At 43.4% G+C, this 26,333-nt stretch overlaps 1 protein-coding gene and 1 pseudogene across 2 annotated transcripts in view; one reads left to right on the forward strand and one right to left on the reverse strand.

The window, feature by feature from the left end:
- PDE8A (phosphodiesterase 8A) overlaps positions 1–6,902 on the forward strand; it is a 156,168-nt gene extending 149,266 nt beyond the window's left edge. For both annotated transcript variants that reach the window (XR_010151795.1, XM_001163046.7), the window contains exons 21-22: positions 4,323–4,452; positions 5,550–6,902. Coding sequence is in view for 1 of the 2 variants with exons in the window: in XM_001163046.7 (XP_001163046.1) it covers positions 4,323–4,452; positions 5,550–5,656 (237 nt within the window). In the remaining variant the exon portion in view is untranslated. The remainder of the gene's footprint in view (positions 1–4,322; positions 4,453–5,549) is intronic.
- Positions 1–26,333, reverse strand: part of LOC129137246 (MKI67 FHA domain-interacting nucleolar phosphoprotein-like) — a 93,365-nt pseudogene that overhangs the window by 42,948 nt on the left and 24,084 nt on the right.

Raw genomic sequence — 26,333 nt, forward strand, 5'->3', positions numbered from 1 at the left:
CAAGTAGCTGAGGTTACAAATACTGTGCCTGTTGGCTATTATTTCTTCAAATAATCTCTGTCCTTCTCTTCTCCTCTTCTTTTTGCTGGACTCATAAGATGTGTATTTGTCCATTTGATGGTTTCCCATAAATTCATTAGGTTCTATTCACTTTTCTTCATTCTTTTTTCTTTCTTCTGTCTGCCCATATCTGATACTGAACCCCTCTGGTGAAGTTTAATTTGTTTTTTGTATTTTTCAGCCTTCAAATTTGAGATGGAGTTTTTGCTGTGTCGCCCAAGCTGGAGTGCAATGGTGCCATCTTGGCTCACTGCAACCTCTGCCTCTTGGGTTTAAGTGATTCTCCTGCCTCAGCCTCCCAAGTAGCTGGGATTACAGGTGCCCGCCACCATGCCCAGCTAATTTTTGTATTTTTAGTAGAGACGAGGTTTCACCATGCTGGCCAGGCTGGTCTCAAACTCTTGACCTCAGGTGATCCACCCACCTCAGCTTCCCAAAATGCTAGGATTACAGGTGTGAACCACCGCACCTGGCTTGTTAGGTTACTTTTCATAATTTCTCTCTTTGCTGATATTCTCACTGTGTTGTTCACCTGTCATTTCCTATAGTTCCTGGTCTGTGTGCGTGTGTGTGTGTGTGTTTTTAGGTCTTTGAGCATATTTAAGACAGTTGTTTTGAAGTCTTTGTCCAGTGCCTGTACATCTTTAGGGACAGTTTCTTTTCTTCCTTTGAGAGTACCATATTTTCTAGTTTCTTTGTATGCCTTGTGATTTTTGTTGAAAATTAGGCATTTTAAAAAACAGCCACCTCTCCTAGTCTTTGAAAACTGTCTCTCAGCCTTACAATTAACCCATCATGAAAGTTTAAAGTTTTCTCAAACATTTTCTGAGCATGTCTTGCCTGGGTCTGCATATACATACTCTTCTTAATTCCCCTGTATACACAGCTGCTTTCAGATGTCTTAATTTCCCGAAGCATCTTGTCTGAGGTTATCCTCAGGGCCTTAGATGATCTGTTGTTGGTCTCCGCTCATAATCTCTTGTCTTCAGGCATCCATATTGGTCATCCCCCTGCAGCTTTCCTGAGCAGTAGTCATTGCTTTTCTACCTGGGAGCTAAGTGAAACAGAGACCAATCCTTCAGGCAGCCCACAGACTTGTCAGAATGTTGCAAATAAGGTCTGCTCTGCTCCCTCCGGTTCAAGGGACACAGCTGGAAACTGGGCTGCTGCCTCCTCCAGACCAAGATTGTACCACACTGGGGAAGTGTGGTGCAAGGTTGAGTGAAAATACCCTTAAGTTTCCTACTGTTTTGAATGTGGCTTTTCTTGAATGGGCATTCACTTGGTTGCTGTAGACTTTTGACTGTTTTCCAGAGTTCCTGTAAGGTTATTTTAGCCAGTCTCTCATTTCATGGAGAAATGAGGACTTGGAGCTTCCTAGTCCCCCATATTACTGATGTTACTCCAGTGCTCAGGCTTTGATTTTAAAGTCATTAAGACATTAAGATACAGTTGCTTCTTGTATTCAGTGGGGTTAGGTTTGCAAGTTCACTCCTTATAGCCACCCTGTCTCTTGAATAGCATGGATACTAAAGAGTGCCAGGGCCTGAAGCAAGGTGAAGAGGCATCTCTGGTTTGTCTCTGGCTGGGGCTGCTTGACTTCATGGGGAGTGGGGCTTGAGTACCACTTGCCTGGCTCTGTGCCAGGTGTTGTACAGTCTTTTATTTTTGCTTGGGGCACAGCAGTGAAATGTGAAACTTGTAGAACCTGCCTTGCAGGTGGGGTCACAGAAAGGAAGCATCTACAGGTGTGGAGTTCTCACTGGTGACTTAGGTGAGGGCATGGGCCACAGTTTGCTGGTCTCCAGGAGGGAACGGGGGGCCCTGGACGTTCCATGCACTTGTCACATTGGGCCAAAGAGAAGAAATCTAAGCACGAGGGTCTTCACTGACCTTCAGCCAGCCAGCTGCTTACATGTGAATAGGGAGGGCAGGCCCTGAGAGCAGAAAGACAGAACAGCCTCTGGATGACTGAGTGGCTGAGCTAACGGAGCCTTTGCCATGGCTGCCCGAGAGAGCTGGCTTAGGGTCTAGTGTGACCAAGGGAGGGCACATCAGGAGAGCGCCCCGCCCAGGGCACTGCTGTTTGAGCTGGACAGGCCCATGGGGTGTGAACCCAAGGCCCTCCCTGCGCCCCCACCCCTTCCTCTCTATACCATGGCAGAGACTCGTGTAGGGCTGACTGCTTTTCTGAGACAGCAGTGGGGCTGCCAACAGCAGGGCCTTCACCACAGCCAGCGGATGCTGGGCCAGCGTTCCCCACTCCTTCTCTTACCAAAGCACGTGAATCCCATATTCTGAACCACCGGAACAGCAGGAACTCTTCTGACTTTTGCTCAGTCCCACAGTCTAGCACTGTTCACCTGACTTTCTTGGCACTTGTCCCCAGCACCATCAACACTTACCTAGCATACACGCACCTCTGGGCACTGTGCTAGGTATGGTGCCATCCTAGGAAAACCTCCAGAGGTTTGCCTGCTTCTCTCAAGTAGAGAGCCCATATGGAGAGCTGGAGTGAGTTGTTGTGCACAGGGCAAGGTGCACAAATACTTGGTAGAGCCAGGCCTCTGGTTGTCACTCTGGGAGAGCCTGAGGTGCTGGGCCAGGTGTAGTAAGGAAGATGGGAGAAGGGTGACTGAGTGCACAGAAGAAAGGCAATGGAGTCAGCGACTTTAGGGAGCTCCATGCAAGTGCCGGAGCTGGTGCCGTAGAGCTGCGGTGGGGGGAGAGAGATGCTGGGACGAGAGAACTTTCTGACCTGGCATCCCCTGGAGGGCCTGTGAGTGCAAGCATGGGAACGTTCTTGGCGAGGTGCTGCAGCCATGGTGAGGCCCTGTGGAGCAAGGGCTAAGGGGAGGAGCTGCGAGTGAGTTCTGCCAGCTGCCAGAGCCTGGCTGTGATGGGGTGAGCTCTGCTGGCCATTTGGGAGCTGGAAGTTCGGCTGTGAGTGTAGAAGACACGTCTTGTGAGTGGCCAACAGTGGGACGAGACTTCAGTGGTTAGCAAGTGGTTAGCCTTTCTTCTGTGCACTCAGCTACCCTTCTCCCTTACCACACCTGGCCCAACACCTCCTCAGGCCCTCCCAGAGTGACCCCCCAGAGGGCTGGCTCTACCCCCTCCAGCCCTGGCACTGGGGAGAAAGGCTAGTGTTCAATACAACAGCCACCATCCCTTCACCCGGCCCCACACATGTACTAGGGTCCCATCTAGAAGAGCTGCTGCCCCCAGCCCACTCCTACCTCACTCCATCTGCACTCACCCTGTTCTCATCCTGCCCCACCGTTTGACTTGACTCCCAGCACAGGCGCCCTGGCACAGCAGGGATCTTGCAGCGCGATTCTGGTTGCACATCCACAGGGGCCTCTAAAGAATGCACTCAGGACTTCTGGCCTCATTCCCACCCCATGGGCCTTACCTCACCCTTTTCTCCAGCACCATTGGGCCAAAATGAGACTTTATCAAATAAAGAACAGGACGCTTGCCTTTTTCCTCAGGTTCTTAATTATGTTTTTAGTTTTTTGCGAGTCTCTCTGGAATCCTGAAGATGTGGAAGAGTTTGACTAAAGTATATAAATACTCAGAGCTCTTTTTTTTTTTTTAAACATCCAGGATCTCAAGGGTGTTCAGAACCTTTTCAAAAAAATAATTTAGCCATAGATGAGAAGCAGCCACTAGGCCTTTCCTTGTAAAGTGGCCCCTGTGTGGGGATGCTTCAAGCCAGGTGGAAGGACGGCTGGACTGTGATAGGAGTGAGAAAAGAACAGATCTTTTTCTTTGAGGAATGTGAGCCCCCTTAGTTGTCAGACCCAGAGAGGCATTGAAATGTGACAGCAGTTACGTCTCACTCCCCACCCTGACCTAAGTAATCGCCTGCTCTGTGGACTCCAGGCCAGTAGCCTGTAAACTCTGTATATTAATTTTGCCTCAGTTTCTTTAGGTCAATACGAACAACAGAGCGGTGGCTGACTACACATAATGTTTGGGATCTTACCTGAAGAGCTTCTGCAAGGAGGCTTCCAGATGTTTAAAGTTTGGCTTGAGTTGGGGTGTCCTCAGACCCCACTGACATGGAGTAGTCCTCATTCTGAGAACTTTTGGTATCTGTTATGAGACATGGTTTGGCTGCGTGAGGTGGTGACTGGCTTCTCACCATGACAAGCCACCTTAAGCTGCCAGGAGAAGCTCTTCCTGGGGGAGGGGCTGCCCCTAGGTGGAGTGGAACCAGATGCTGGGGTCTCCTGATCACGTTTTCTGCTTTGCAGACTGATGAAGAGAAGCAGCAGGACTTACCTGTGGTGATGCCAGTGTTTGACAGAAATACCTGCAGCATCCCCAAATCCCAAATCTCTTTCATTGATTACTTCATCACAGACATGTTTGATGCTTGGGATGGTAAGAAATCTTCCTTAAAATAGCATATTTTCCTCTAAATAATGGGGAACCGCGTATGAAAGAGCAGAGTGCATTTGACTGTAGAATATGATTTGGGGCCTGGGCTTTCAAGAACAAGAGCGAAGTGAACCATCGCCGAGGGCCCCTGAGGGCTAGGTGTTCTTTCTTAACTATCCCCGCAGGCATAGGTGTCTTTATGCCTGTTTTATAGATGACGGGATTGAACTTGGGGCCCCACAGCTTGTAGTAGAGCAGCTAGGGTTCAAAACCAATCGTGCTGGCTCCAAAACCCATGGTGTTTCTACAGCAGCCCTTTGCCCTCCACTGTCCCCTGCTTCTCCCAGCCTCACTCTACACAAGACCAGAAGGACTGGTCTGTCTCTGACTGATGCATGTCACCCTCCTTTAACTTCAGGTGGGGCACAGGAGTCTGTCAAATAAAAGAATATTGGAGAACTGATATTCCACGTGCATCTTCGTCCTGAGGGCTGCACCTTGAAGGAGGGGCTACAGGGCTGATAAATGTCCAGATCCAGTCAGGAAATAAACCCATGTCTCAGGAAGGCCGTAGAACACGGGTAGGCGGCTGGGGAGAAGGACTGAAGCAGTGGAGCTAGATAGCTGCAGCTTTGGGGGAAACTGCATACTCTGCAGCTCACTGCTTCTGGGACTGAGACTAGACGCGTGTGTCCCCAGGCTGCACGTTCTTCATGTGGTGCAGGTGAAAGGAGATGCTGGTGTATGTGAAGGGACAGTGAGCACACAGGGGCCAGGCCATTGGCTGGGGGCAGGGGTGGGCACACTACATACTGCTTTCTGACACCCCAGGCCCAAAGGTGCTGCTGGTTTAATGGTAATTAAGCAGAGTAGCCACCTTCTGTTTTATTTACCACAGTTACCAGCTCAGCAGGTGGTCACAGAGGAGGTGCTGGCATTGAGGACAGGGTTTAACTTCAGTCAGCCACGCCTCGCTGAAGCTGCTGGGTGTGTTTGCCCAGGTCTGTTTAGCCTCACGCAGATGCCTGCTCCCATCTGTCACTCTTTAAAATGCAAACAGAGGCTGTGAAAGCATATCACATTCCTATCTTTCTCTCCAGCCTTTGTAGACCTGCCTGATTTAATGCAGCATCTTGACAACAACTTTAAATACTGGAAAGGACTGGACGAAATGAAGCTGCGGAGCCTCCGACCACCTCCTGAATAGTGGGAGACACCACCCAGAGCCCTGAAGCTTTGTTCCTTCGGTCATTTGGAATTCCTGAGGGCAGCCAGAGTTCCTTGGTCCTTTCAGTATTAGGCAGAACAGCCCCCGATCTGCATAGCCTGTGAAAGCCCACGGGGACATCAGTAACCTTCTGCAGCCACCATCCAATGCCATTACTGTCAAGTGAGACTTGGCCACTGTAGCCTGGGCCTGCTGCAGGAGCTCTTCAGAAAGGCACATGAAGACCACGGTTTGCATCAGTTTCTGGTAAAACACAAGGTCTGGAGTGCCCCTGCAAAGGGTATTGATGGACTTCCTGCCAGTGACTGACAGAGCATGTCTGTTGCCAACAATTCTCTCAGTTACGTTCAGCACTTAAGAATGGCTAATGGCAATAGGATCTTTAGCAACTTTTTCACATCATAGAAGGTGCAATCACTCACTTGGGAACACTACTGAGAGTGACTTCTCTTTTAAAATTGAGTAGCAAATGAAAAATTAAAATTTGAACTTGATTATTAATATCAATTAAAATGTTTTATTTATTTTATTAAAAGCTCAATATTTTCTGTGAATTCAAAAATACTTCAGAGCCAAAGCCAACTTCAAGTACCGTGACCAAATTTACATGATTCATATTCATTATGCATTACTTGGTATACAGACTTATTTTCATAATGCAAATTAATAAAATGACATTTTTACTGCACTATAGAAATATTCATGTATGTTAAACTTTTCTGATTGAGGCTAATTGGAAAAAGCTGGGGTCTTATTCTAAGTGCTAAAGAAGGCTGCTTCCACTGTATAGAACCCAGGGCTCTGAAACAGCTCTAGCCGCCTAATGAACTTCACAGGTAACTCCCCAAGGTAAAATTAGACTCTCTTCTTGGTTTGCAAAGAAAAGTTAGGACTTAACACTTTTTTCTAAAATTTTATAATTCAGTTTCCAAAAGTCTACTCTATTTTATACTGTTTCTACAAAATATTCCTTATAAAAACAAAGAACAAAAATTGAATATTTAATGAATTGACATTTTATAACCAACCTGTTTTTATCTACAGTGGGAATCTTTGATGCCAGAAATTTATAAAGAGGTTCTGTATCTTCACACCTTGAATAAGCATAATACTATAAAAAATGACACTTGACATGTCAATGTATTTGTCATTTCATTTTAAACTCGTATTTGTGGTTTTTTTCCCAGATAAAAATGAAATTAAACCATTTCTTTTTAAGAAATCATGTTTTATCTTTTTGGAGAGTTCTTTGTCTCATAATACTTATAATTTTTTTTTTTAAATAAAGGTCAGGCACAGTGGCTTATGACTGTAATCTCAGCACATTGTGAGCCTAAGAGTTCAAGACCAGCCTGGGCAACATAGCAAGACCTCATCTCTACAAAAAATTTAGCATGCACCTGTGATCTCTGCTGCTTAGGAGCTGAGGTGGGAGGACTGCCTGAGCCCAGGAGTTCAGTGCTGCAGTGAGCTATGATCATGCCACTATACTCCAGCCTCGGCAACAAAGCAAGACCCTGTCTCTAATCATAAAGAAAAGAAAGAATATTCCTTACTTTACAGAAAAGATTGGTAGTTAAATGACTTTTTCAAGGTCACACAGGGCCAGATGAGTATGTTGAGAAGTTCTCAGAATTAACCTTAGTTCACTGCCTGGTACCTCTGAATGGGAATTGAGAGATAAGAAGCACACTGGAGGACTGACAGAGGGCTCTCAGAGATGGGTCTTGGGCACGAGGTGCCCATTCAGAGATGTCAGGGCACTGGAGGGCTGACAGGGCAAGCCCTTTGGAGTTTCTGTTTAAGGAAACAAAGGCTTTGTCCTGTGTTAAGATATTTGGCCTGAGATGGTAATTGTGGACTGAGCAGGGAAGACAGTTCTGTCCCCTCCCCAGGTGCAAAGAAAAAAGGAAACAAACCACAAGAAGAACTCAACCATCTTGAGGCAGAGATAGCAGTGTGTGCAATATATGAAATTTGCATCACCAAGAGCTGGTAATAATTATCAAATAATCTGAAAGAGACTTTAAGATGAGTAGGCTTAACATGCTTAAACAGATAAGCAAAAAAGAAACTAAACCGGGCCAGGCACAGTGGCTCATGCCTGTAATCCCAGCACTTTGGGAGGTCGAGGTGGGCGGATCACGAGGTCAGGAGATTGAGACCATCCTGGCCAACACGGTGAAACCCCATCTCTACTAAAAATAGAAAAAATTAGCCGGGCATGATGGTGGGTGCCTGGAGTCCCAGCTACTCGGGAGGCTAAGGCAGGAGAATGGCATCAACCCGGGAGGCAGAGCTTGCAGTGAGCCGAGATGGCGCCACTGCACTCCAGCCTGGGCGACAGAGCAAGACTCCGTCTCAAAAAAAAAAACAAAAAACAAAAAAACACAAAAACCTAAACCAAGACAGTTTAAAAATAAAATAATAGATTTGACAAAAAAACATATTAATAGACATTCTAGAGATGATGACTATAGTCACTAAAACAGACAAAAAACTTCAATGTCTAGGTGTCACAGAAGACCAGACGTAACTAGAGGGAATTAGTAAATTGGAAGACAATGAAGGGACTCAATTAGAATACAGCACAGAGAGAAAAATGGAAAAGATAAAATATGAGAGCAGAAAGAAACACTTCAAAATATGTCCAATTAGGAGATCCAGAAGGGAGAGCAGGAAGAAGCACCATCTGGAGGAGTGCAGAGTCCTCCAGGATTTGATAGACGCAAGTCCGCAGATTTAAAGGCACAGTGAATCCTAAGCAGTATGAATAAATCCATACAAGTGAAACTAGACCAGTGAGCACAAAGAGAAATACTTAAAAGCTGAGAAAAAGCAGTCCGGGCACAGTGGCTCACGCCTGTAATCCCAGCACTTTGGGAGGCTGAGGTGGGCAGATCACGAGGTCAGGAGTTCGAGACCAGCCTGGCCAATGTGGTGAAACCCCATCTCTACTAAAAATAGAAAAGTTAGCCAGGCGTGGTCACGGGTACCTGTAGTCCCAGCTACTTAGGAGGCTGAGGCAGGAGAATCGCTTGAACCTGGGAGGCAGAGGTTGTGGTGAGCCAAGATTGCACCATTGCTCTCCAGCCTGGGCAACAAGAGTGAAACTCTGTGTCCAAAAAAAAAAAAAATCACAGGAAAGCAAAGAAGAAATAAAATGCAACTAATGCAACCAATAAAAGACAAATGGAAAAAGAAAATGCATGAGTTAGAAAAGACAGTGGCAGAAATAAGTATAAACTCATACACAAAATCAATTGTAAAGATCTACATGTAAAAAAAAAGTAGCATATGGTGAAACCCCATCTCTACTAAAAATACAAAAATTAGCTGGGCTTGGTGGCGTGTGCCTATAGTCCCAGTTACTTAGGAGGCTGAGGCAGGAGAATCGCTTGAACCCAGAAGGCGGAGGTTGCAGTGAGCTGAGATCGTGCCACTGCACCCCAGCCTGAATGACAGAGCAAGATTCCATCTCAAAAAACAAAACAAAACAAAACAAAAGTAACATATGACAAAAGATACAAACCAAACTAGGTAGCTCAAATCAATGTAAATTTATTGTCTTATGTTTCCTGGGACTGTAAGGCTGGAGGTCAAGGTGTCCACAGGATTGGTTCCTTCTGTAGGCCCAGAGAGAAAAACCATGCTGTGCTGCTGACATGTTCCTTAGCTAGCAGATGCATCGTCCCAATCTCTGCCTCCATCTTCACATTGCCTAATGTGGGACTTGTGTCCTCCCTTCTATTTATAAAAACACTGGTCCTTGGATTTAGGGTCCATGCTAAATCCAGGCTGGTTTCACTTCAAAATCCTTAACTAATTACATCTGGAAGGACCCTATTTCCACATGAAGTCACATTTTGAGGTTTCAGGGGGACACTGTTCTACCCATGACAGATGGTGATACCACGTTCTTGTTTGCTTACTCTGATGAAGCAAGCTGCCATATTGTGAGCTGCCTTGTGAGACACACATGGCAAGGAACTAATGATAGCCTGCAGCTCACAACCAGCAAGGAACTGAATCCTCCCAGCAACCACGTGAGTAAGGTGGAAGTAGATCCTGCCCTAGTCAAGTCTTTAGATGAGACCACTCTCCCAGGAGACACCTTGATTACAGCCTCACAAGAGAATCTGAGCCGGAGGGCCCAGCTAAGCTACACCTGGAATCCTGACTCACAGAAACTGAGATAACACATGTTTTAAGCCATTACGTTTTAATGCAATTTGTTACACAGCAACAAATAACTAATGTGTAAACTGTAGAGCACTGAAAAAGACTGAAGCAGAGCTACAGATGTTGACTGGGGAAAAAATTAATAATATTGGATGAAAAGGCAAAATTGCACTAAGATGTAGTTTATGTAAATTTTTTGAATACCCAAAACAATACACTAATGCTCATGTAAAAATAAATTGTAGGAACATTAAAATTCAAATATTCAGGAAGTTTACAAATACTGTGAACTGGCTTGTACAATACTGCCTAGCTTCCTGGTGAACACACAAAGTAGAGAGTGAAAAGCCTTTCTTCCAAACTCCTTTGCACCAAGGTTTTTATATCTAATTTAGGTTCACTTGTCAGATGGCATTTGTCCAAGACTCTGATTTAGAACTGAGTCATAAATGGAAAAAAGCAAAGGTCCGCATTGGGGCATCAATTTTGAATGTCAGAAATGCCATTCTAGACCCAGCAGCTCTAATGACAGCTTCCTGATTGTGGTAGAAACAAGGCTCTGGAGGCACGGCAATAACCATGGCAGCCCAGCCTGAGGTGTGATTTTAAGGAGACTTTCCAGGAAACACAGTCAAGGGTCTTATTTCTTCAGCTCTTGCACTGATAAATCCCTTCAGCTTAAACCAGCTAGAGGAGTTCTCCAGTCTCGAAATTAAGGACTCTGATCAAGACCAGAAGTATATACTCCAACTTGACAATGGCAGTTACCTACGGAGGCTGGGGAGGGGTCTGGTGCTGGGAAGACATTCAGAGAGAACTATGTATATTTTCTATTTTTGAAATAATACATAAAGCAGAAGCAGGGCATGGTGGCTCATGCCTGTAATCCCACTACTTTCGGAGGCCGAGGCAGGCGGGTCACCTGAGGTCAGGAGTTCAAGACCAGCCTGGCCAATATGGTGAAATCCCGTCTCTACTAAAAATACAAAAAAAAAGTAGCTGGGCATGGTGGCGGGCGCCTGTGATCCCACTTACTTGGGAGACCGAGGTGGGAGAATCGCTTGAACCCGGGAGGCAGAGGTTGCAGTGAGCTGAGATCGTACCACTGCACTCCAGCCTGGTGACAGAGCAAGACTCCATCTCAAAAAAAAAAAAAAAAAAAAAAAAAGGTAGACACAGAAAAATGTTAATATTTATTAAGTCTAGTGGTGAAGTACATTGATTTTTTAAAGGCAGCTAGGGCCAAGGCAGCTAGGATTTTTTTTTCTTCTTTTGAGACAGGTCTCTGTTGCCCAGGCTGGAGTGCAGTGGCGCAATCAGGCTTACTGCAGCCTCTACCTCCCAGGCTCAAACAGTTCTCCCACCTCAGCCTCCTTGAGTAGCTGGGACTATAGGCACATATTTTAAGCAGAGAAAGTAGTACACAAAACAGAAGCCATATGAAAAAACAATTAAAAAATCAACAATAAAAATCAAAATATTTTATGTGACAAATGACAATATGTCAAAAGCAAGGAAATGTTTATAATTCATTTTATAAAAGGTTACTTCCATAATACTGATTTTTAAAATTTTTATATGAGAAAATGAACAGTACGGTAGAAAAAATTTAAAAATGTTATGAACAGAAAGTTTGTAGAAAAACAAAAGGTTCTTAAAGTTTATACTACACTGATAGTAATCAAAAATGCAAATTAGAACCAATTTGAGATATTTTTCACCTTTAAGATGAGTAAAGAATAAAAAGTTTGATAATATAGTATGTTAATAAGAATGTGTGGGCCGGTTGCAGTGGCTCACGCCTGTAATCCCAGCACTTTAGGAGGCCAAGGCAGGCAGATCATAAGGTCAGGAGTTTGAGACCAGCCTGTCCAACGTAGTGAAACCCTGTCTCTACTAAAAATATAAAAATTAGCCAGGCCTGGTGGCGGGCACCTATAATCACAGCTACTCCAGAGACTGAGGCAGGAGAATTGCTTAAACCCAGGGGGCAGAGGTTGCAGTGAGCCGAGATGGCGCCACTGCACTCCAGCCTGGGTGACAGAGCAAGACTCTCTCGGGGAGGGGGCGGGGGTGGGTGGTAAAAAAAAGAAGAATGTGTGGAAATGACATGGCAGGTGAGTATAATTAGTACAACCTAATTACAAATTTGCCAAATCTATCCAAATTGCAAATGTACATGCAGTGTGACCTGGCAATTCTACTTCCAGGATTTTAGCCTAAAGATATTTACACGTGGGAAATAATAGTCTACAAAATTATTTATTATTTACTACTTATATTAGTAAAAGACTGGAAACAAATTGTCTATCATTTAAGAAGAGTAAGTAAATAAGTTACAGGTATGACCATACAACAGAATACTATGCAACTGTAAAAAAGAATGAGGAGATTTTTATTTTCCAGATCTGCATGTAAGGAACTTGAAAGTCGCCACTTCATTCTAACAAGTAAAAAGCTAAACAGCCTGAAAAATCAACAGCTCTTCCTAGATCTGTAAGAAAGGTGAGGATACAAGTCAAACTGCTGCCCCTAAGATAGGAGAGACCAGCAGGCAAATACAGGAAATTATATCTTACTGGAGCAGAGATTCATGAGTGGAAACCACCATGGGAACCAGTGCCAGGGTAGAAGAACCTGTCAGTAATTGAAGAATTGGTGGAGGCTCAATGTGGACAGTCTAAGAATTAAAACTCCCGGGGAATCCAGTTATAAGGGGTGCCCTCCCCGCCCCTGCACTTTCGTGAATTTTACCTCCAAGAGCTTCACAGTTCTCACAGTAAATATAACAGGAAAATTCCCTCATACTTCCAGCAAAGAGAGGAGGAAAGCACTGTTTTGTTTATAGCAAAAACACTGCAAATGAATGAAAAGTGCTTTTGATGGGCTCATTAATAGGCTGGACATGAATGAGGAGTGAATCTCTCAGCTTGAAGACATGTCAAATAGAAACCTACAAAACTGAAAATTAAAGAGAATAGGACTGAGCAAAATATCCAAGGACTATGGAGCTAAAAAGTTGTAATATACATGTAATAAGAATACCAGAGGGAAAATACAGAAAGAAAAGAACAGAAGAAATATTTGAGGCCAAATGTGGTGGCTCATGCCTGTAGTCCCAGGGCTTTGGGAGGCCAAGGTGGGAGGATCACTTGAGGCCAGGAGTTTGAGACCAGCCTGGGCAACATAGTGAGAGCCACATCCAGTTAAAAAAAAAGCCAGGCCAGGCACAGTGGCTCAGGTCTGTAATCCCATCACTTTGGGAGGTAGAGGCAGGTGGATCACCTGAGGTCAGGGGTTCGAGACCAGCCTGACCAACATGGAAAAACTCTGTCTCTACTAAAAGTACAAAATTAGCAGGGTGTGGTGACACATGCCTGTAATCCCAGCTACTCGAGAGGCTGAGGCAGGAGAATTGCTTGAACCCAGGAGGCGGAGGTTGCGGTGAACCAAGATTATGCCATTGCACTCCAGCCTGGGCAACAAGAGCGAAACTCTGTCTCAAAAGATGAAAAACACATAGATTAAATGGATGGAGAAAATATACCACACTAACACTAATCAAAAGAAAGCAAGACCATCCTAGACAACATGGTGAAACCCTGTCTCTACTAAAAATACAAAAATTAGCTGGGCGTGGTGTTGCACACCTGTAGTCCCAGCTACTCAGGGGGCTAAGGCAGGAGAATCGCTTGAACCTGGGAGGCAGAGGTTGCAGTGAGCCAAGATCGCGCCACGGCACTCTAGCCTCGTGACAGAGCGAGACTCTGTCTCAAAAAAAAAAAAAAAGAAAGGAGTAGTTACATTAATTGCAAACAGAGGAGACTTAAAAGCAAGGAAAGTTATCAAGGATAAAGAAGGGCATTAGATTATGATAAAGAGATCATTTCTCCAAGACATAATAATCCCTAACATGTATACACCAAACAACATAACATCAAACTACATGAGCCTCAGACTGATAGAACTGTAAGGAGAAAAGATTAATCCACTATTACACTTGGAGATTACAACACTCTTCTATCAGAAGTAAACAGATTCAGCTGGCAGAAAAATCAGTAAGGACATAGTTGAATCCTACAACACTATCAGTCAACTGGATATAACTGACATCTATAGACTAGTTCAGCCAACAGCAGCAGATTACCCTTTCTCCTCAAGCCCACATGGAACATTCACCAAGACAGACCATATCCTGGGTTATAAAACACACTTTAACACGTTTAAAAAAGGAAATTAGGCCAGGCGCAGTGGCTCACGCCTGTAAACCCAGCACTTTGGGAGGCCGAGGCAGGCAGATCACGAGGTCAGGAGATCAAAACCATCCTGGCTAACACGGTGAAACCCTGTCCCTACTAAAAATACAAAAAATTAGCTGGGCGTGGTGGCGGTCACCTGTAATCCCAGCTACTTGGGAGGTTGAGGCAGGAGAATGGCGAGAACCCGGGAGGCAGAGCTTGCAGTGAGCCGAGATGGTGCCACTGCACTCCAGCCTGGGTGACAGAGTGAGACTCCGTCTCAAAAAAAAGAAAAAAAAAAAAAAAAAAACAAATTAGGCCAGGTGCAGTTGCTCATTCCTGTAATACCAGCACTTTGGGAAGCCAAGGTAGGAGGGTCAACTTGAGCCCAGGAGTTCAAGACCAGCTTGGGCAACATGGTGAGACCCTGTCTCTACAAAAAATTCTAAAAATGACTGGGTGTGGAGGTACACACCTGTGGTCCCAGCTACTTGGGAGGCTGAGGTAGTAGAATCACATGAGCCCGAGTTCGAGTTCGAGACTGTAGGAAGCCACGATCGCACCACTGCACTCCAGCTTGGGTAACAGAGCAAAACCCTGTTTCCTAATTAATTAATTAAAAATAAAAACCAGACAGTATCTTCTCTCAGAAGACAATGGAATTAACCTGTAATCAATAACATAAAGACAATTGGAAATTGTCAAAATATGTGGAGATTACAGAACATACTTCTAGGGCCAGGCACCATGGCTCACATCTATAATCCCAGCACTTTGGGAGGCCGAGGCAGGAGGATCACCTGAGACCAGGAGTTCAAGACTAGCCTGAGAAACATAGTGGGACCCTGTCTCAGCAAAAAATACAAAAATTAGCCAGGCATGATGGCATGCATCTGTGGTCCCAGCTACTCAGGGGGTGAGGTGAGAGGATCTCTTGAGCCTGGGAAGTCAAGGCTGCAGTCGGTCATGATGGCACCACTGCATTCCAGCCTGGGCAACAGAGTGAGACCCTGTGTCAAAAACAAAAACAAAAGAACACACACAATTAACACATGGGCCAAAGAAGAAACCTCAAGAAATTTTCAAATATTTTAAACTAAATGAAAATTAAAACACAGCTTACCAAAATTTGTGGGATACAGTGAAAGCAGTGTTTAGAGGGAAGTTTATAGCATTGAATGCGTATATTAGAAAAGAATACAGTATACAATTAATTATCTAAACTTCTACCTTAGGAAACTGGAAAAAGAACAAATGAAATCCAAAATAAACAGAAGAAATAGTAAAAAATTAGACCAGAAATCAGTGATATTAAAAACAGGAAATAAAGTCAATGAAACCAAAAGCTGGTTCTTGGAGAAGACCACAAAATTGATAAGGCTTTAGCCAGGTTTACTGAGAATAAAAGAAGATACAAATTACTAATATCAGAAACAAAAGAGAGGATATCACTACAGATCTCACAGACATTAAAAAGATAAAGGAATACTATTAATAACTCCACACCCACAAATTTGATAACCTAGATGAAAAGGACCAATTCGGCCGGGCGTGGTGGCTCATGCCTGTAATCCCAACACTTTGGGAGGCCGAGGCAGGTGGATCACTTGAGATCAGGAGTTCAAGACCAGCCTGGCCAACATGGTAAAACCCTGTCTCTACTAAAAATATAAAAATTAGCCAGGTGTGATGGCAGGCACCTACAATCCCAGCTACTCAGGAGGCTGAGGCAGGAGAATCGCTTGAACCTGGGAGGCGGAGGTTGCAGTGAGCCGAGATCATGCCACTGCACTCCAGCCTGGGCAGCAGAGTGAGACTCAGTGTCAAAAAAAAAAACAAAGAAAGAAAAGGACCAATTCTTTGAAAGACACAATCTGCCAAAACTCACAAGAAACAATCAATCTGAATAAGCCTATATCTATTAAAGAAATCAATAATTAATAACTTTTCAAAACAGAAAATGCCAGGCTCAAATGGGTTCACTTGTAAATTCTGTTAGACATATAAGGAAGAAATGATACCCTTTTTTTACAATCTGGTTCAGAAGATCAAAGCCGAAGGGATACTTTATAACTCATTATATGGGGCCAGACTCATACACATACCAGACAAAGACATGGCAAGGAAATGACAGACCAATATCATTCATGAACCTAGATACAAAAATCCTCAACAAAATATTAGCAAATAGAATCCAGCAATGTGTAAAAAGAATTACACTTCACAACCAGATAGGATTTATCCCAAGTATGAAAAACCACAGTTATCATACTGAATGGTGAGAAACTAGAAGCTTTCTTGCTAACAACAGGAGCAATGCAAGGAGGTCCCTGTCACCATTCCTTTTCAACACTGGACTGCAGTCCAGTGCAGAGAAAGGATATACTGAATAAGAAGGAAGAAATAAAACTGTGTTCGCAGATGACATGATTACCTATGTAGAAAATCCAAAAGAATAAAAAAACCTGGAATAAGCCATTATGGCAAGGTTACAGAGTACAATGTTAAAAAACAAAAGTCAGTCACTTTCCTATACCAACAATAAGTAGAATTTGAAATTCAAAACACAATAGTATTTATGTTAGCCCCCCCACCTCAAAATGAAATACTTATATATAAATCTAACAAAATACATACAAGATATTTATAAGGGAAACTACAAATCTTATATGAAAGAAATCAAAGAAGAGCTGAATAAATGAAGAGCTATTCCATGTTCATAGATAGGAAGACTCAATATTGCCAAGATGTAATTTCTTCACAGCTTCATCTAGATTCAAGGCAACCACAATCAAAATCCCAGCAAGCTATTTTGTGGATCTTAACAAACTGATTTTACAGTTTACTGGAGAGGCAAAAGACCCAGAATAGCCAACAGGATACTAAGGGAGAAGAACAAAGTTGGAAGACTGATACTACCTGACTTCAAGACTTACTATAAAGCCACAGTATTCAAAAAGATGCGGTAGGGCAAAAGAATAAATAGATCAATGGAACAAAATAGAGTGCCAGAAATAATGGACCCCACATAAATATAGTCAACTGATCTTTGACAAGGGAGCAAAGCAACACAATGAAACAAAGACAGTTTTGTGTTTTTGCTTTTGTTTTTACTACATTGTGCTAGAATTGAACATCCACATACAAAAAAAAAAGAATCTAGACACAGACCTTACAACCTTCACACAGATTAACTCAAATTGGCTCATAGGCCCAAATATAAAATACAAAACTGTAAAACTCCTAGAAGACAGCGTAAGAGAAAACCTAGGTGAGCATGGGTATACTGAAAACTTTTTAGATACCACAACAAAGGCACATTCTGTGACGGAAATAACTCATCAGCTGGATTCCATTAAAGTTAAAAACCTTCTCTGTAAGAGAATGTGAAGAGGATGAGAAGAAAAGCCACAGACTGGGACAAAATATTTGCAAAATACACATAAAGAACTATTATCCAAAATATACAAAGCACTCTTAAAACTCAGCAATAAGAAAACAATCTGATATTAAAATGGGTCAAAGATCTTCACAAAGACTTCACCTGAGAAGATCTACAGATGGCAAATAAGGATATAAAAAGATGCACCACACCATATGTCATCGGGGAAGCACAAGCTAAAACAACAGTGCGATACCACTACACACCTGTTAGAATGGCCAGACTCGAGAACACAGACACCACCAAATGCTGATGAGGATGTGAAGCAACAGGACGTCTCATTCATTGCTGGTGGGAAGGCAAAAATGATACAGCCGCATTGGAAGACAGTTTGGTAGTTTTTCACAAAACTAAATGTAATCTTACCAAATGATCCAATAATCATGTCCTTGGTATATACCCAAAGGAGCTGAAATTTTATGTTCACATAAAATCCTTCACATGAATGTTTACAATGGCCTTATTCATAATTGCTCAAGCTTGGAAACAACCAAGATATCCTTCAGTCAGTGAATGGATAAACTGTGATGCATCCAGACAATGGAATTTTATTCAGCACTAAAAAGAAGTGAGCTATCAAGGAATGAAGAGACACAGAGGAACCTTTAATGCATATTACTAAGTGAATGAAGCCGATCTGAAAGGGCTACATACTGTACGATTCCAACTATTGACAGCCTGGAAAAGGCAAAAGTGTAGAGACAGTAAACAGCTTAGTAGTTGCCATGGGGTAAGGGGACACAGAAGCAAAGCACAGCAGATTTTTAGGGCAGTGAAAATACTCTATAATGGTAGATACATGTCATTATACATTCGTCCATACCCACAGAATGTACAACAGCAGAGTGAATCCTAATGTAAACTAGGGGCTCTGGGTGATAACGATGTGTCAATGTAGGTTCATCAGCTGTAACCAATGTGCCACTCTGCTGGGGGAGTTGCTAATGGGGGACGGCAGAGGGTATGGGGAACACCCATAGTTCAAAAACTTTTGAAAAGTTTTTTCTCAATTTTGTTGTAAACCTAAAAACTGCCCTTAAAAATCAAGTTTTGTTTGTTTGTTTGTTTGTTTTTGAGATGGAGTCTCACTCTGTCACTCAGGCTGGAGTGCAATGGCGTGATCTTGGCTCAGTGCAACCTCCACCTCCCAGGTTCAAGTGATTCTCCTGCCTCAGCCTCCTGAATAGCTGGGACTACAGGCACCCGCCACCATGCCCAGCTAATTTTTGTACTTTTAGTAGAGATGGGGTTTCACTATGTTGGCCAGGCTGGTCTCGAACTCCTGACCTCATGATCCGCCTGCCTTGGCCTCCCACAAGTGCTGGGATTACAGGCATGAGTCACTGCACCTGGTCTCCAAAATCAAGTATTTTTAAAAACCCACAAGCCATGTATCATTTTTACAAAATGAGGAAACTCGTGTAGATATGAAAAAAATTACCAAGATATATTGATAAGTGAAAAAAGCATAAGCATAATGCAAAATAAGATACACATAGGCAAGCATTTGTTTAAGTGCTAAATTAGCTTAAAATCATGGGATGTATGCACAAGAAACCAGTAACACAGATTGCCTGTGGGAAGGAAACAGTGACTAGGAAACATAGTCCCTGTTCCCTACAACAGCGGGGAAACTTTTCCCATAGCTCATTTGTTCCTTTTGAATTTTGAACAGTGCTCCTGAGGAACTTAAAGATGTAAACAGCCGGGCGCGGTGGCTCACGCCTGCAATCCCAGCACTTTGGGAGGCCAAGGCGGGCAGATCACAAGGTCAGGAGATCGAGACCATCCTGGCTAACACGGTGAAACCCCATCTCTACTAAAAATACAAAAACAAAATTAGCCGGGTGTGGTGGCGGGCGACTGTAGTCCCAGCTACTCAAGAGGCTGAGGCAGGAGAATGGCGTGAACTCGGGAGGCAGAGCTTGCATTGAGCCGAGATGGCGCCACTGCACTCCAGCCTGGGCGACAGAGCGAGACTCCGTCTCAAAAAAAAAAAAAAAAAAAAAAAAAAGGTATAAATAAATGTAAAGGTATACCTTATTTTGGGGGTGAATTAATTCTGTAAAAACGTCACTTTTTACCTAAATTGTTCCATGAATTTAGCATGAATCCCAATCAAAGAAAAAAATTTAGTCAAGTGATTCTAAAGTTCATATACTACGTGATGGTGTGATGCAGTAAGAAATGTATATTTGGTCTTTGTCCCCAGTTGCTAACACAGAGCTCCTAAATACTTGCAGTTTCCTGGGTGATAGGAGCATCTTTTGTTCTAATGAGTCAGCCCCTCATGAGGAGAGAGCCTTAGATAGCTTCAGGATGAGGCTGGTTGCCAGAAATATCAAGCCATGATTAGAGGGGTAGAACTTTCAGCCCTGCCCCTGACCTCCAGGACTGGGAGAAGAGCTGGAGTTTGAGTTAATTACCAGCGGCCAATTATTTAATCAATCACACCTAGGTAAGGAGCCCTCCATAAAACTCTTAAAAAACAGGGTTGGAAGAGCTTCTGGACTGATAAACACATCAAGGTACTGGGAGGGTGGGTTCCTGGAGAGGGCATGGAGGCTCCGCACCCACCTCATACCTTGTCCTGTGCATCTCTTCCATTTGACTATTCCAGAGGTGTATCCTTCATAATAAACTGGTAATGGTAAGTAAAGTGTTTTCGTGAGTTTTGTGAGCTATTCTAGCAAATTATCGAATCTGAGGAGGGGGTTGTGGGAAGCCTCTGACTTTATACCAGTCATTCAGAAATACAGGAGACCCGGGTGGGCACGGTGGCTCACGCCTATAATCCCAGCACTTTGGGAGGCTGAGGCGGGCAGGTCACTAGGTCAAGAGATTGAGAGCATCCTGGCCAACATGGTGAAACTCCCTCTCTACTAAAAATACAAAAATTAGCTGGGTGTGGTGGCGTGTGCCTGTAATCCCAGCTACTCAGGAGGCTGAGGCAGGAGAATCGCTTAAACCCGGGAGGCGGAGATTGCAGTGAGCTGAGATTGCTCTACTGCACTTCAGCCTGGGTAACAGAGCGAGACTCCGTCTCAAAAAAAAAAAAAAAAAAAAGTATGGGAGACTCAAACTTGCAATTGGCACCTGAAGTGGAGACAGTCTTGTAGAACTGAACCCTTCACTTAAGAGTCTGCACTCCAAATAGCGTCAGAACTGAATAGAATTTGGGATATCCAGTTGGTATCCAAAGAGTTGGAAAATTGGTTGTGAGGAAAAAAAACCCACACCAAGAAGTGTGAGTTGAAACAGTTCAGAGAAGAAGAGCTAAGAAAATTCTGGAAATAAAGAGTGATATGGTTTGGCTCTGTGTCCCCACCCAAATCTCATGTTGGATTAAAATCCCATGTGTCAGGGGAAGGACCTGGTGGGGAGTGATTGGATCATGGGGTGGATTTCTCCCTCGCTGTTCTCGTGATAGTGGCTGTCACAAGATCTGATGGTGGAAAAGCGTGTGGCATTTCTCCCTTCACTGTCTCTCCCCTGCTCCGCTATGGTAAGATATGCTTGCTTCCCCTTCACCTTCCACCATGATTATAAGTTTCCTGAGGCCTCCCACTCATGCTTCCTGTTAAGCCTGCAGAACTGTGAGGCAATTAAACCTCTTTTCTTTATAAATTACCCAGTCTCATGTAGTTCTTTGTAGTGGTGTGAGAATGAACTAATACAAAGGGTAAAAAGAAAGGACTGGCCCTAAGATATGAAAATATAAAGCTGCCATGATTAAAACTGTGAGGCACTGACTTTTTAAGATGAAAAAGTGAAACTGAACAGAGCCCAGAAATAAAACACACAGGAAATCAGTATGTGATCAACATACTGATATTCAGTGATATTTCACATCACTGAAAAAAAGATGGATTACTCAATAAATGGTGTTGGGATGACTGGGTAGGTGTCTAGGAAGTAAATTTCTTTTTTTGAGGCAGGGTCTTGCTCTGTCGCCCAGGCTGGACTGCAGTGGTGCAATCACAGCTCACTGCAGCCTTGACCTGGGGCTCAAGCCATCCTCCCATCTCAGCTTCCCAAGTAGTTGAGATTACACGTGCACACCACCACACCTGGCTCATTTTTTTGTATTTTATAGAGACAGGGTTTCACCATGTTGCTCAGTTTGGTCTCCAACTGCTGGGCTCAAGTGATCCGCCTGCCTCAGTCTCCCAAAGTGCTGGGATTACGGAAGTGAGCCACCATGCCCGGCCAGAAATAAATTCTTAATGTGCCAATGCTTTAAAAGTGAAAGATTAAACATAAAAATATGAGAAGAAACCATGAAGAAAATATTTTTATCATCTCAGAGTAGAAAAGGCATGACATAAAACCCAAAGTTCATATAAGAAAAACCTGCTGATTTCACCTATCGTAAAAGAAAAAAATCTGTTCCAAGCTAGGGCTTGCTTGGGAGGGGAAGGAGGTGTGACATCAGTTGGAGCCCAACAGTAATTCAAATGACAAACAGCAGGGTGGGGATGACAGCACAGATTTATGCGTGCTGCTCACAGCAGAGCTGAATCAGGTTGAGAAATTGGAAACAACCACAATACCCAACAATAGGTGAAGAAAGACTCAGTATGGTTAAGAAGAAAAATTCAAGATGATTTCCAAAAGGGGTGCTTTTTGCAGCCACTAAAAATAATGATTTAGAAAAACCAATCAGTGAAATGGAGAAACGTCAAGACTGTGTTATTCAGTGAAAACACGTTGAACACATATTTCCTTCCACTTTTTTTCCTAATCACATATTGCTTCTGAAGTGTGGAAGGGGAAGCAATGTGTGATTAGGAAAAGAAGTGGAAGGAAATACCCTCAGGCAATTTCAGTGGTTCTCTCTGGAGGCTGGGATTACAGGTGATTTATTTCCTACCTTGTGCTTTTCTGGCTTTCCCCAAACTTTAATCCATTTGATTACTTTTGCAGTTTGTTCTAAGGTTTTTTGTTTGTTTGTTTGTTTGTTTGAGGTGGAGTCTCGCTCTGTTGCCCAGGCTGAAGTGCAGTGACATGATCTCAGCTCACTGCAACCCCTGCTTCCCGAGTTCAAGCAACTCTTTTGCAGCCTCCCGAGTAGCTGGGATTACAGGCACACCACCACACCTTGCTAATTGTTGTATTTTTAATAGAGACAGGGTTTCACCATATTGGTCAGGCTAATCTCGAACTCCTGACCTCAGGTGATCCACCCGCCTCAGCCTCCCAAAGTGCTGGGATTACAGGCATGAGCCACTGCACCCAGCCTGTTCTAAGGTTTAAAATCAGAATGATGGCCACGCGCGGTGGCTCACACCTGTAATCCCAACATTTTGGGAGGCCAAGGCGGGCAGATCACGAGGTCAGGAGATCGAGACCATCCTGGCTAATATGGTGAAACCCTGTCTCTACTAAAAATACCAAAAATTAGCCATGCGTGGTGGCACGTGCCTGTAGTCCCAGCTACTCGGGAGGCTGAGGCAGGAAAATCACTTGAACCCGGGAGGCGGAGGTTGCAGTGAGCCGAGATCGCACCACTGCACTCCAGCCTGGGCGATAGAGCGAGATTCCATCTCAAATAAATAAATAAATAAAATAAAATCAGAATGACTGAGAAGGTAGTGTGAGTCACATGACTAGGAAATGCTAGAGACAGAATCAGACTTTCCAGGGAAGACAACCACTCGGATTTGGACATAATGAGTGTCAGGGCCTGTGGCCATCCAGGGAGCAGAGCCCGCTGGAATTGGACTCTAGGGTGCCCCTGGGGTCTGTGCTGCGTCTGGCTCCATGCACAGGACACAGGCCTTGAAATAATCAAGGATGGAGAGGAAGAAGGGGAGAGCCGCACAGCGCAGCAGTACCCTGGGCTGTCAGAGTCCACACGGCAGCCCTGGAGGAGGTCCAGGACCCCCAGGGCCGCCTGGGGCTGGAAAGCAACAGAGCAACAGTGTCCAGACTTCCCACCTCCTGGCCCGCACCCTCATCTAGAGCTTCTCATCTTCCACTTTGAAGGACAAGGTGAGTGTGCCAGCTAGTGTGTCCCTCAGGGACTTAGGCAGAAAAATGAAATTTTAAATAGAGGCAGAAGTTACCAACCTGGAAAAAGACCAAGGTTTGTATGCCCACCTCATTTTAGCTGAACCTCAGGAAAAGGTCAAAGAAAAGTAGGAAGCAGTTTTGCTCCCCCATCTTCTTCAAAGAAAGAACTGGATGTGGAAGAAATGGCTTCTGTGTCACAAGGAAGCCTTTTCCCCAAGGAATAGGATCAGAAACAATGAGGAAAGGAATTAGTAAAGTCATCAGCTCACAGCAAGCTCAGGAAGAAGCTGAATAAACTTTTGAACAATTTGTCTCATCCTGCTAGAAAAAGAGGAAATTTCAAAAAGTTAAGAACTATCATGTGTATAGAGTTCCACTCTTGTTTACTCCACTTAGATGATCTCAAGTCACCAAGGAAAGAAGCCCATGAATAAGAAAGCAAAGCCCTCCAGCCCCTCACCTAACAGAGTCTGCAGACCAGCAGCTTTGGTGCCTCCAGGAACTGGCCAGAAACACAGCACCTCACACCTGTGCACACTCATGTCTGAGAAGCGTGGCTTAATGAATGTCTTCTTTGCAAAATACACAGGCCCTGCAATGAGGTATTTTCCCAAGTCACCCTTCCCATCTCTTCCCATCCCCATTTCACCAAAGCCTGAAACCCCACCTGAAAGGCCCCATTTTTGACTAATAGAAAAGAGGCTAGACTAATAAAAAAGAGAGAAGACTGAAATTGCTAAAAGCATGAATAAGAGGACATCACTACCAACCTTACAAAAATAAGAAGGATTACAAGAGAATATTATAAATAATTGTATGCTAAATATTAGATAACCCAGATAACATAGAAATTCCTAGAAAGATACGAATTAATGAAAAGGACTCAATAAGAAATGCTAAACTTGAATAGACCTATAACAAGTGAAGATGGAATCAGTAATATAAAAATTTCCCATAAAGTAAAGCCCAGGACCAGGTGGCTTCACCACTGAATTTTATTAAACATTTAAAAAAGAATTAACACCAATCCTTCTCAACATCTTCCTAAAAACAGAAGAGGAGGAAACACCTTCCAACTCATTTTGTGAGGCCAGTATTACCCTGATACCAAAATCAGACAAAAATATCACAAGAAAACTACAGATCAATATCTCTCTTACTAATTGAACATAAAAGTCCTCTATAATATACTAGCAAACTGAATGTAGCAACATGTAAAAATGATTGTACATCACAGCGGGGTGGAACTTAGGAATGCAACATCAGTTAAGCATACAATAATCAATCAATGTAATACACCACATTGATAAAAAAACAAAACCACACGGTTATCTCAACAGAAAGAATAAAGGCATTTGACAAAATTTAACACTCTTTCATGATAAAAATTAATAAATAAGCAAATAAATAAGAGGGAACTTCCTCAGCCTGATAAGGAGCATCCAGCTGTTTGGGAGCTCTACATAGGGATGACTGATTAAATCATTGGCCACTGGTGGTCAACTTAACCTTCAGCTTCTCTCCTCTCCCTGCAGGTTGGTGGGTGGCGCTAAAAGCCTCAACCCTCTAATCATGCCTTGGTCTTTCCTGTAACCAGCCCCTATTTGGAAGCTATAAGGGCCCCAGCCACCAGTCATCTCATTAGCATAGAAGAGACACTCATAACTCCAGAGATTCCAAGTGTTTTACAAGTTATATGTTAGGAAACAGGGATGAAGACCATTATATGTATTTCACAATATCACAAAAGGGTTCCATCAACCCAAAGAAACACTGTACACTGCAAGCCAGAACCCCAAAAAGCTAGTCACATCCTTCCTTCAAATGAGAAATGGTTTGTGATAATGAACATACAGAATGAAAAAACAAATCTATTATGAGCCAACCCAGATTACAACCCTTTGATTATTCATAAGAAATGAAAAAAGGGTTTAACTTCTTCTACAAAAGTATTCATTATGTTTAATTTATATTTAAAATATTTAAACCATAGTGTTACAGGACAGGAAAATATGTTACAGGAAAGGGGTCCCAATCCAGACCCCAAGAGAGGGTTTGGATCTCATGCAAGAAAGAATTCAGGGTGAGTCCACAGTGCAATGTGAAAGCAAGTTTATTAAGAAAGTAAAGGAATAAAAGAATGTCTACTCCATAGACAGACCAGCCCTGAGGGCTGCTGTTCATCCATTTTTATGGTTATTTCTTGATGATATGCTAAACAAGGGGTGGACTATTCATTCCTCCCCTTTTTAGACCATATAGAGTAACTTCCTGATGTTGCCATGGCATTTGTAAACTGTCATGGTGCTGGTGGAGTGTAGCAGTGAGGACAACCAGAGGTCACTCTCATTGCCATTTTGGTTTTGGTGGGTTTTGGCCGGCTCCTTTACTGCAAACTGTTTTATCAGCAAGGTCTTTATGACCTGTATTTTGTGCTGACCTCCTGTCTCACCCTGTGACTTAAAATGCCTTAACCATCTGGGAATGCAGTCCAGTAGGTTTCAGCCTCATTTTGCCCAGCTCCTATTTAAGATGGAATTGCTCTGGTTCACACGCCTGTGACAATAGGGCCCCAAACCTCAAAGAAACCCCTAGAGATTTTCCACTGAAAATAAAATATAAATAAACAAAAATAAAAACAGATAAATTAAAAAGCCCTGGGCTGGATTTGATAAAAGACATGAATCTGCAAAACCAAGAGGCTCACCAAATTTCAAGTAAGATAAAAATCAAAGAGACCCACACTGAAACACATCATAATCAAACTGTTGAAAGCCAA

The sequence above is a fragment of the Pan troglodytes genome, chromosome 16 (assembly GCF_028858775.2).
Source record: "Pan troglodytes isolate AG18354 chromosome 16, NHGRI_mPanTro3-v2.0_pri, whole genome shotgun sequence".
NCBI classification, from domain to species: domain Eukaryota; kingdom Metazoa; phylum Chordata; class Mammalia; order Primates; family Hominidae; genus Pan; species Pan troglodytes.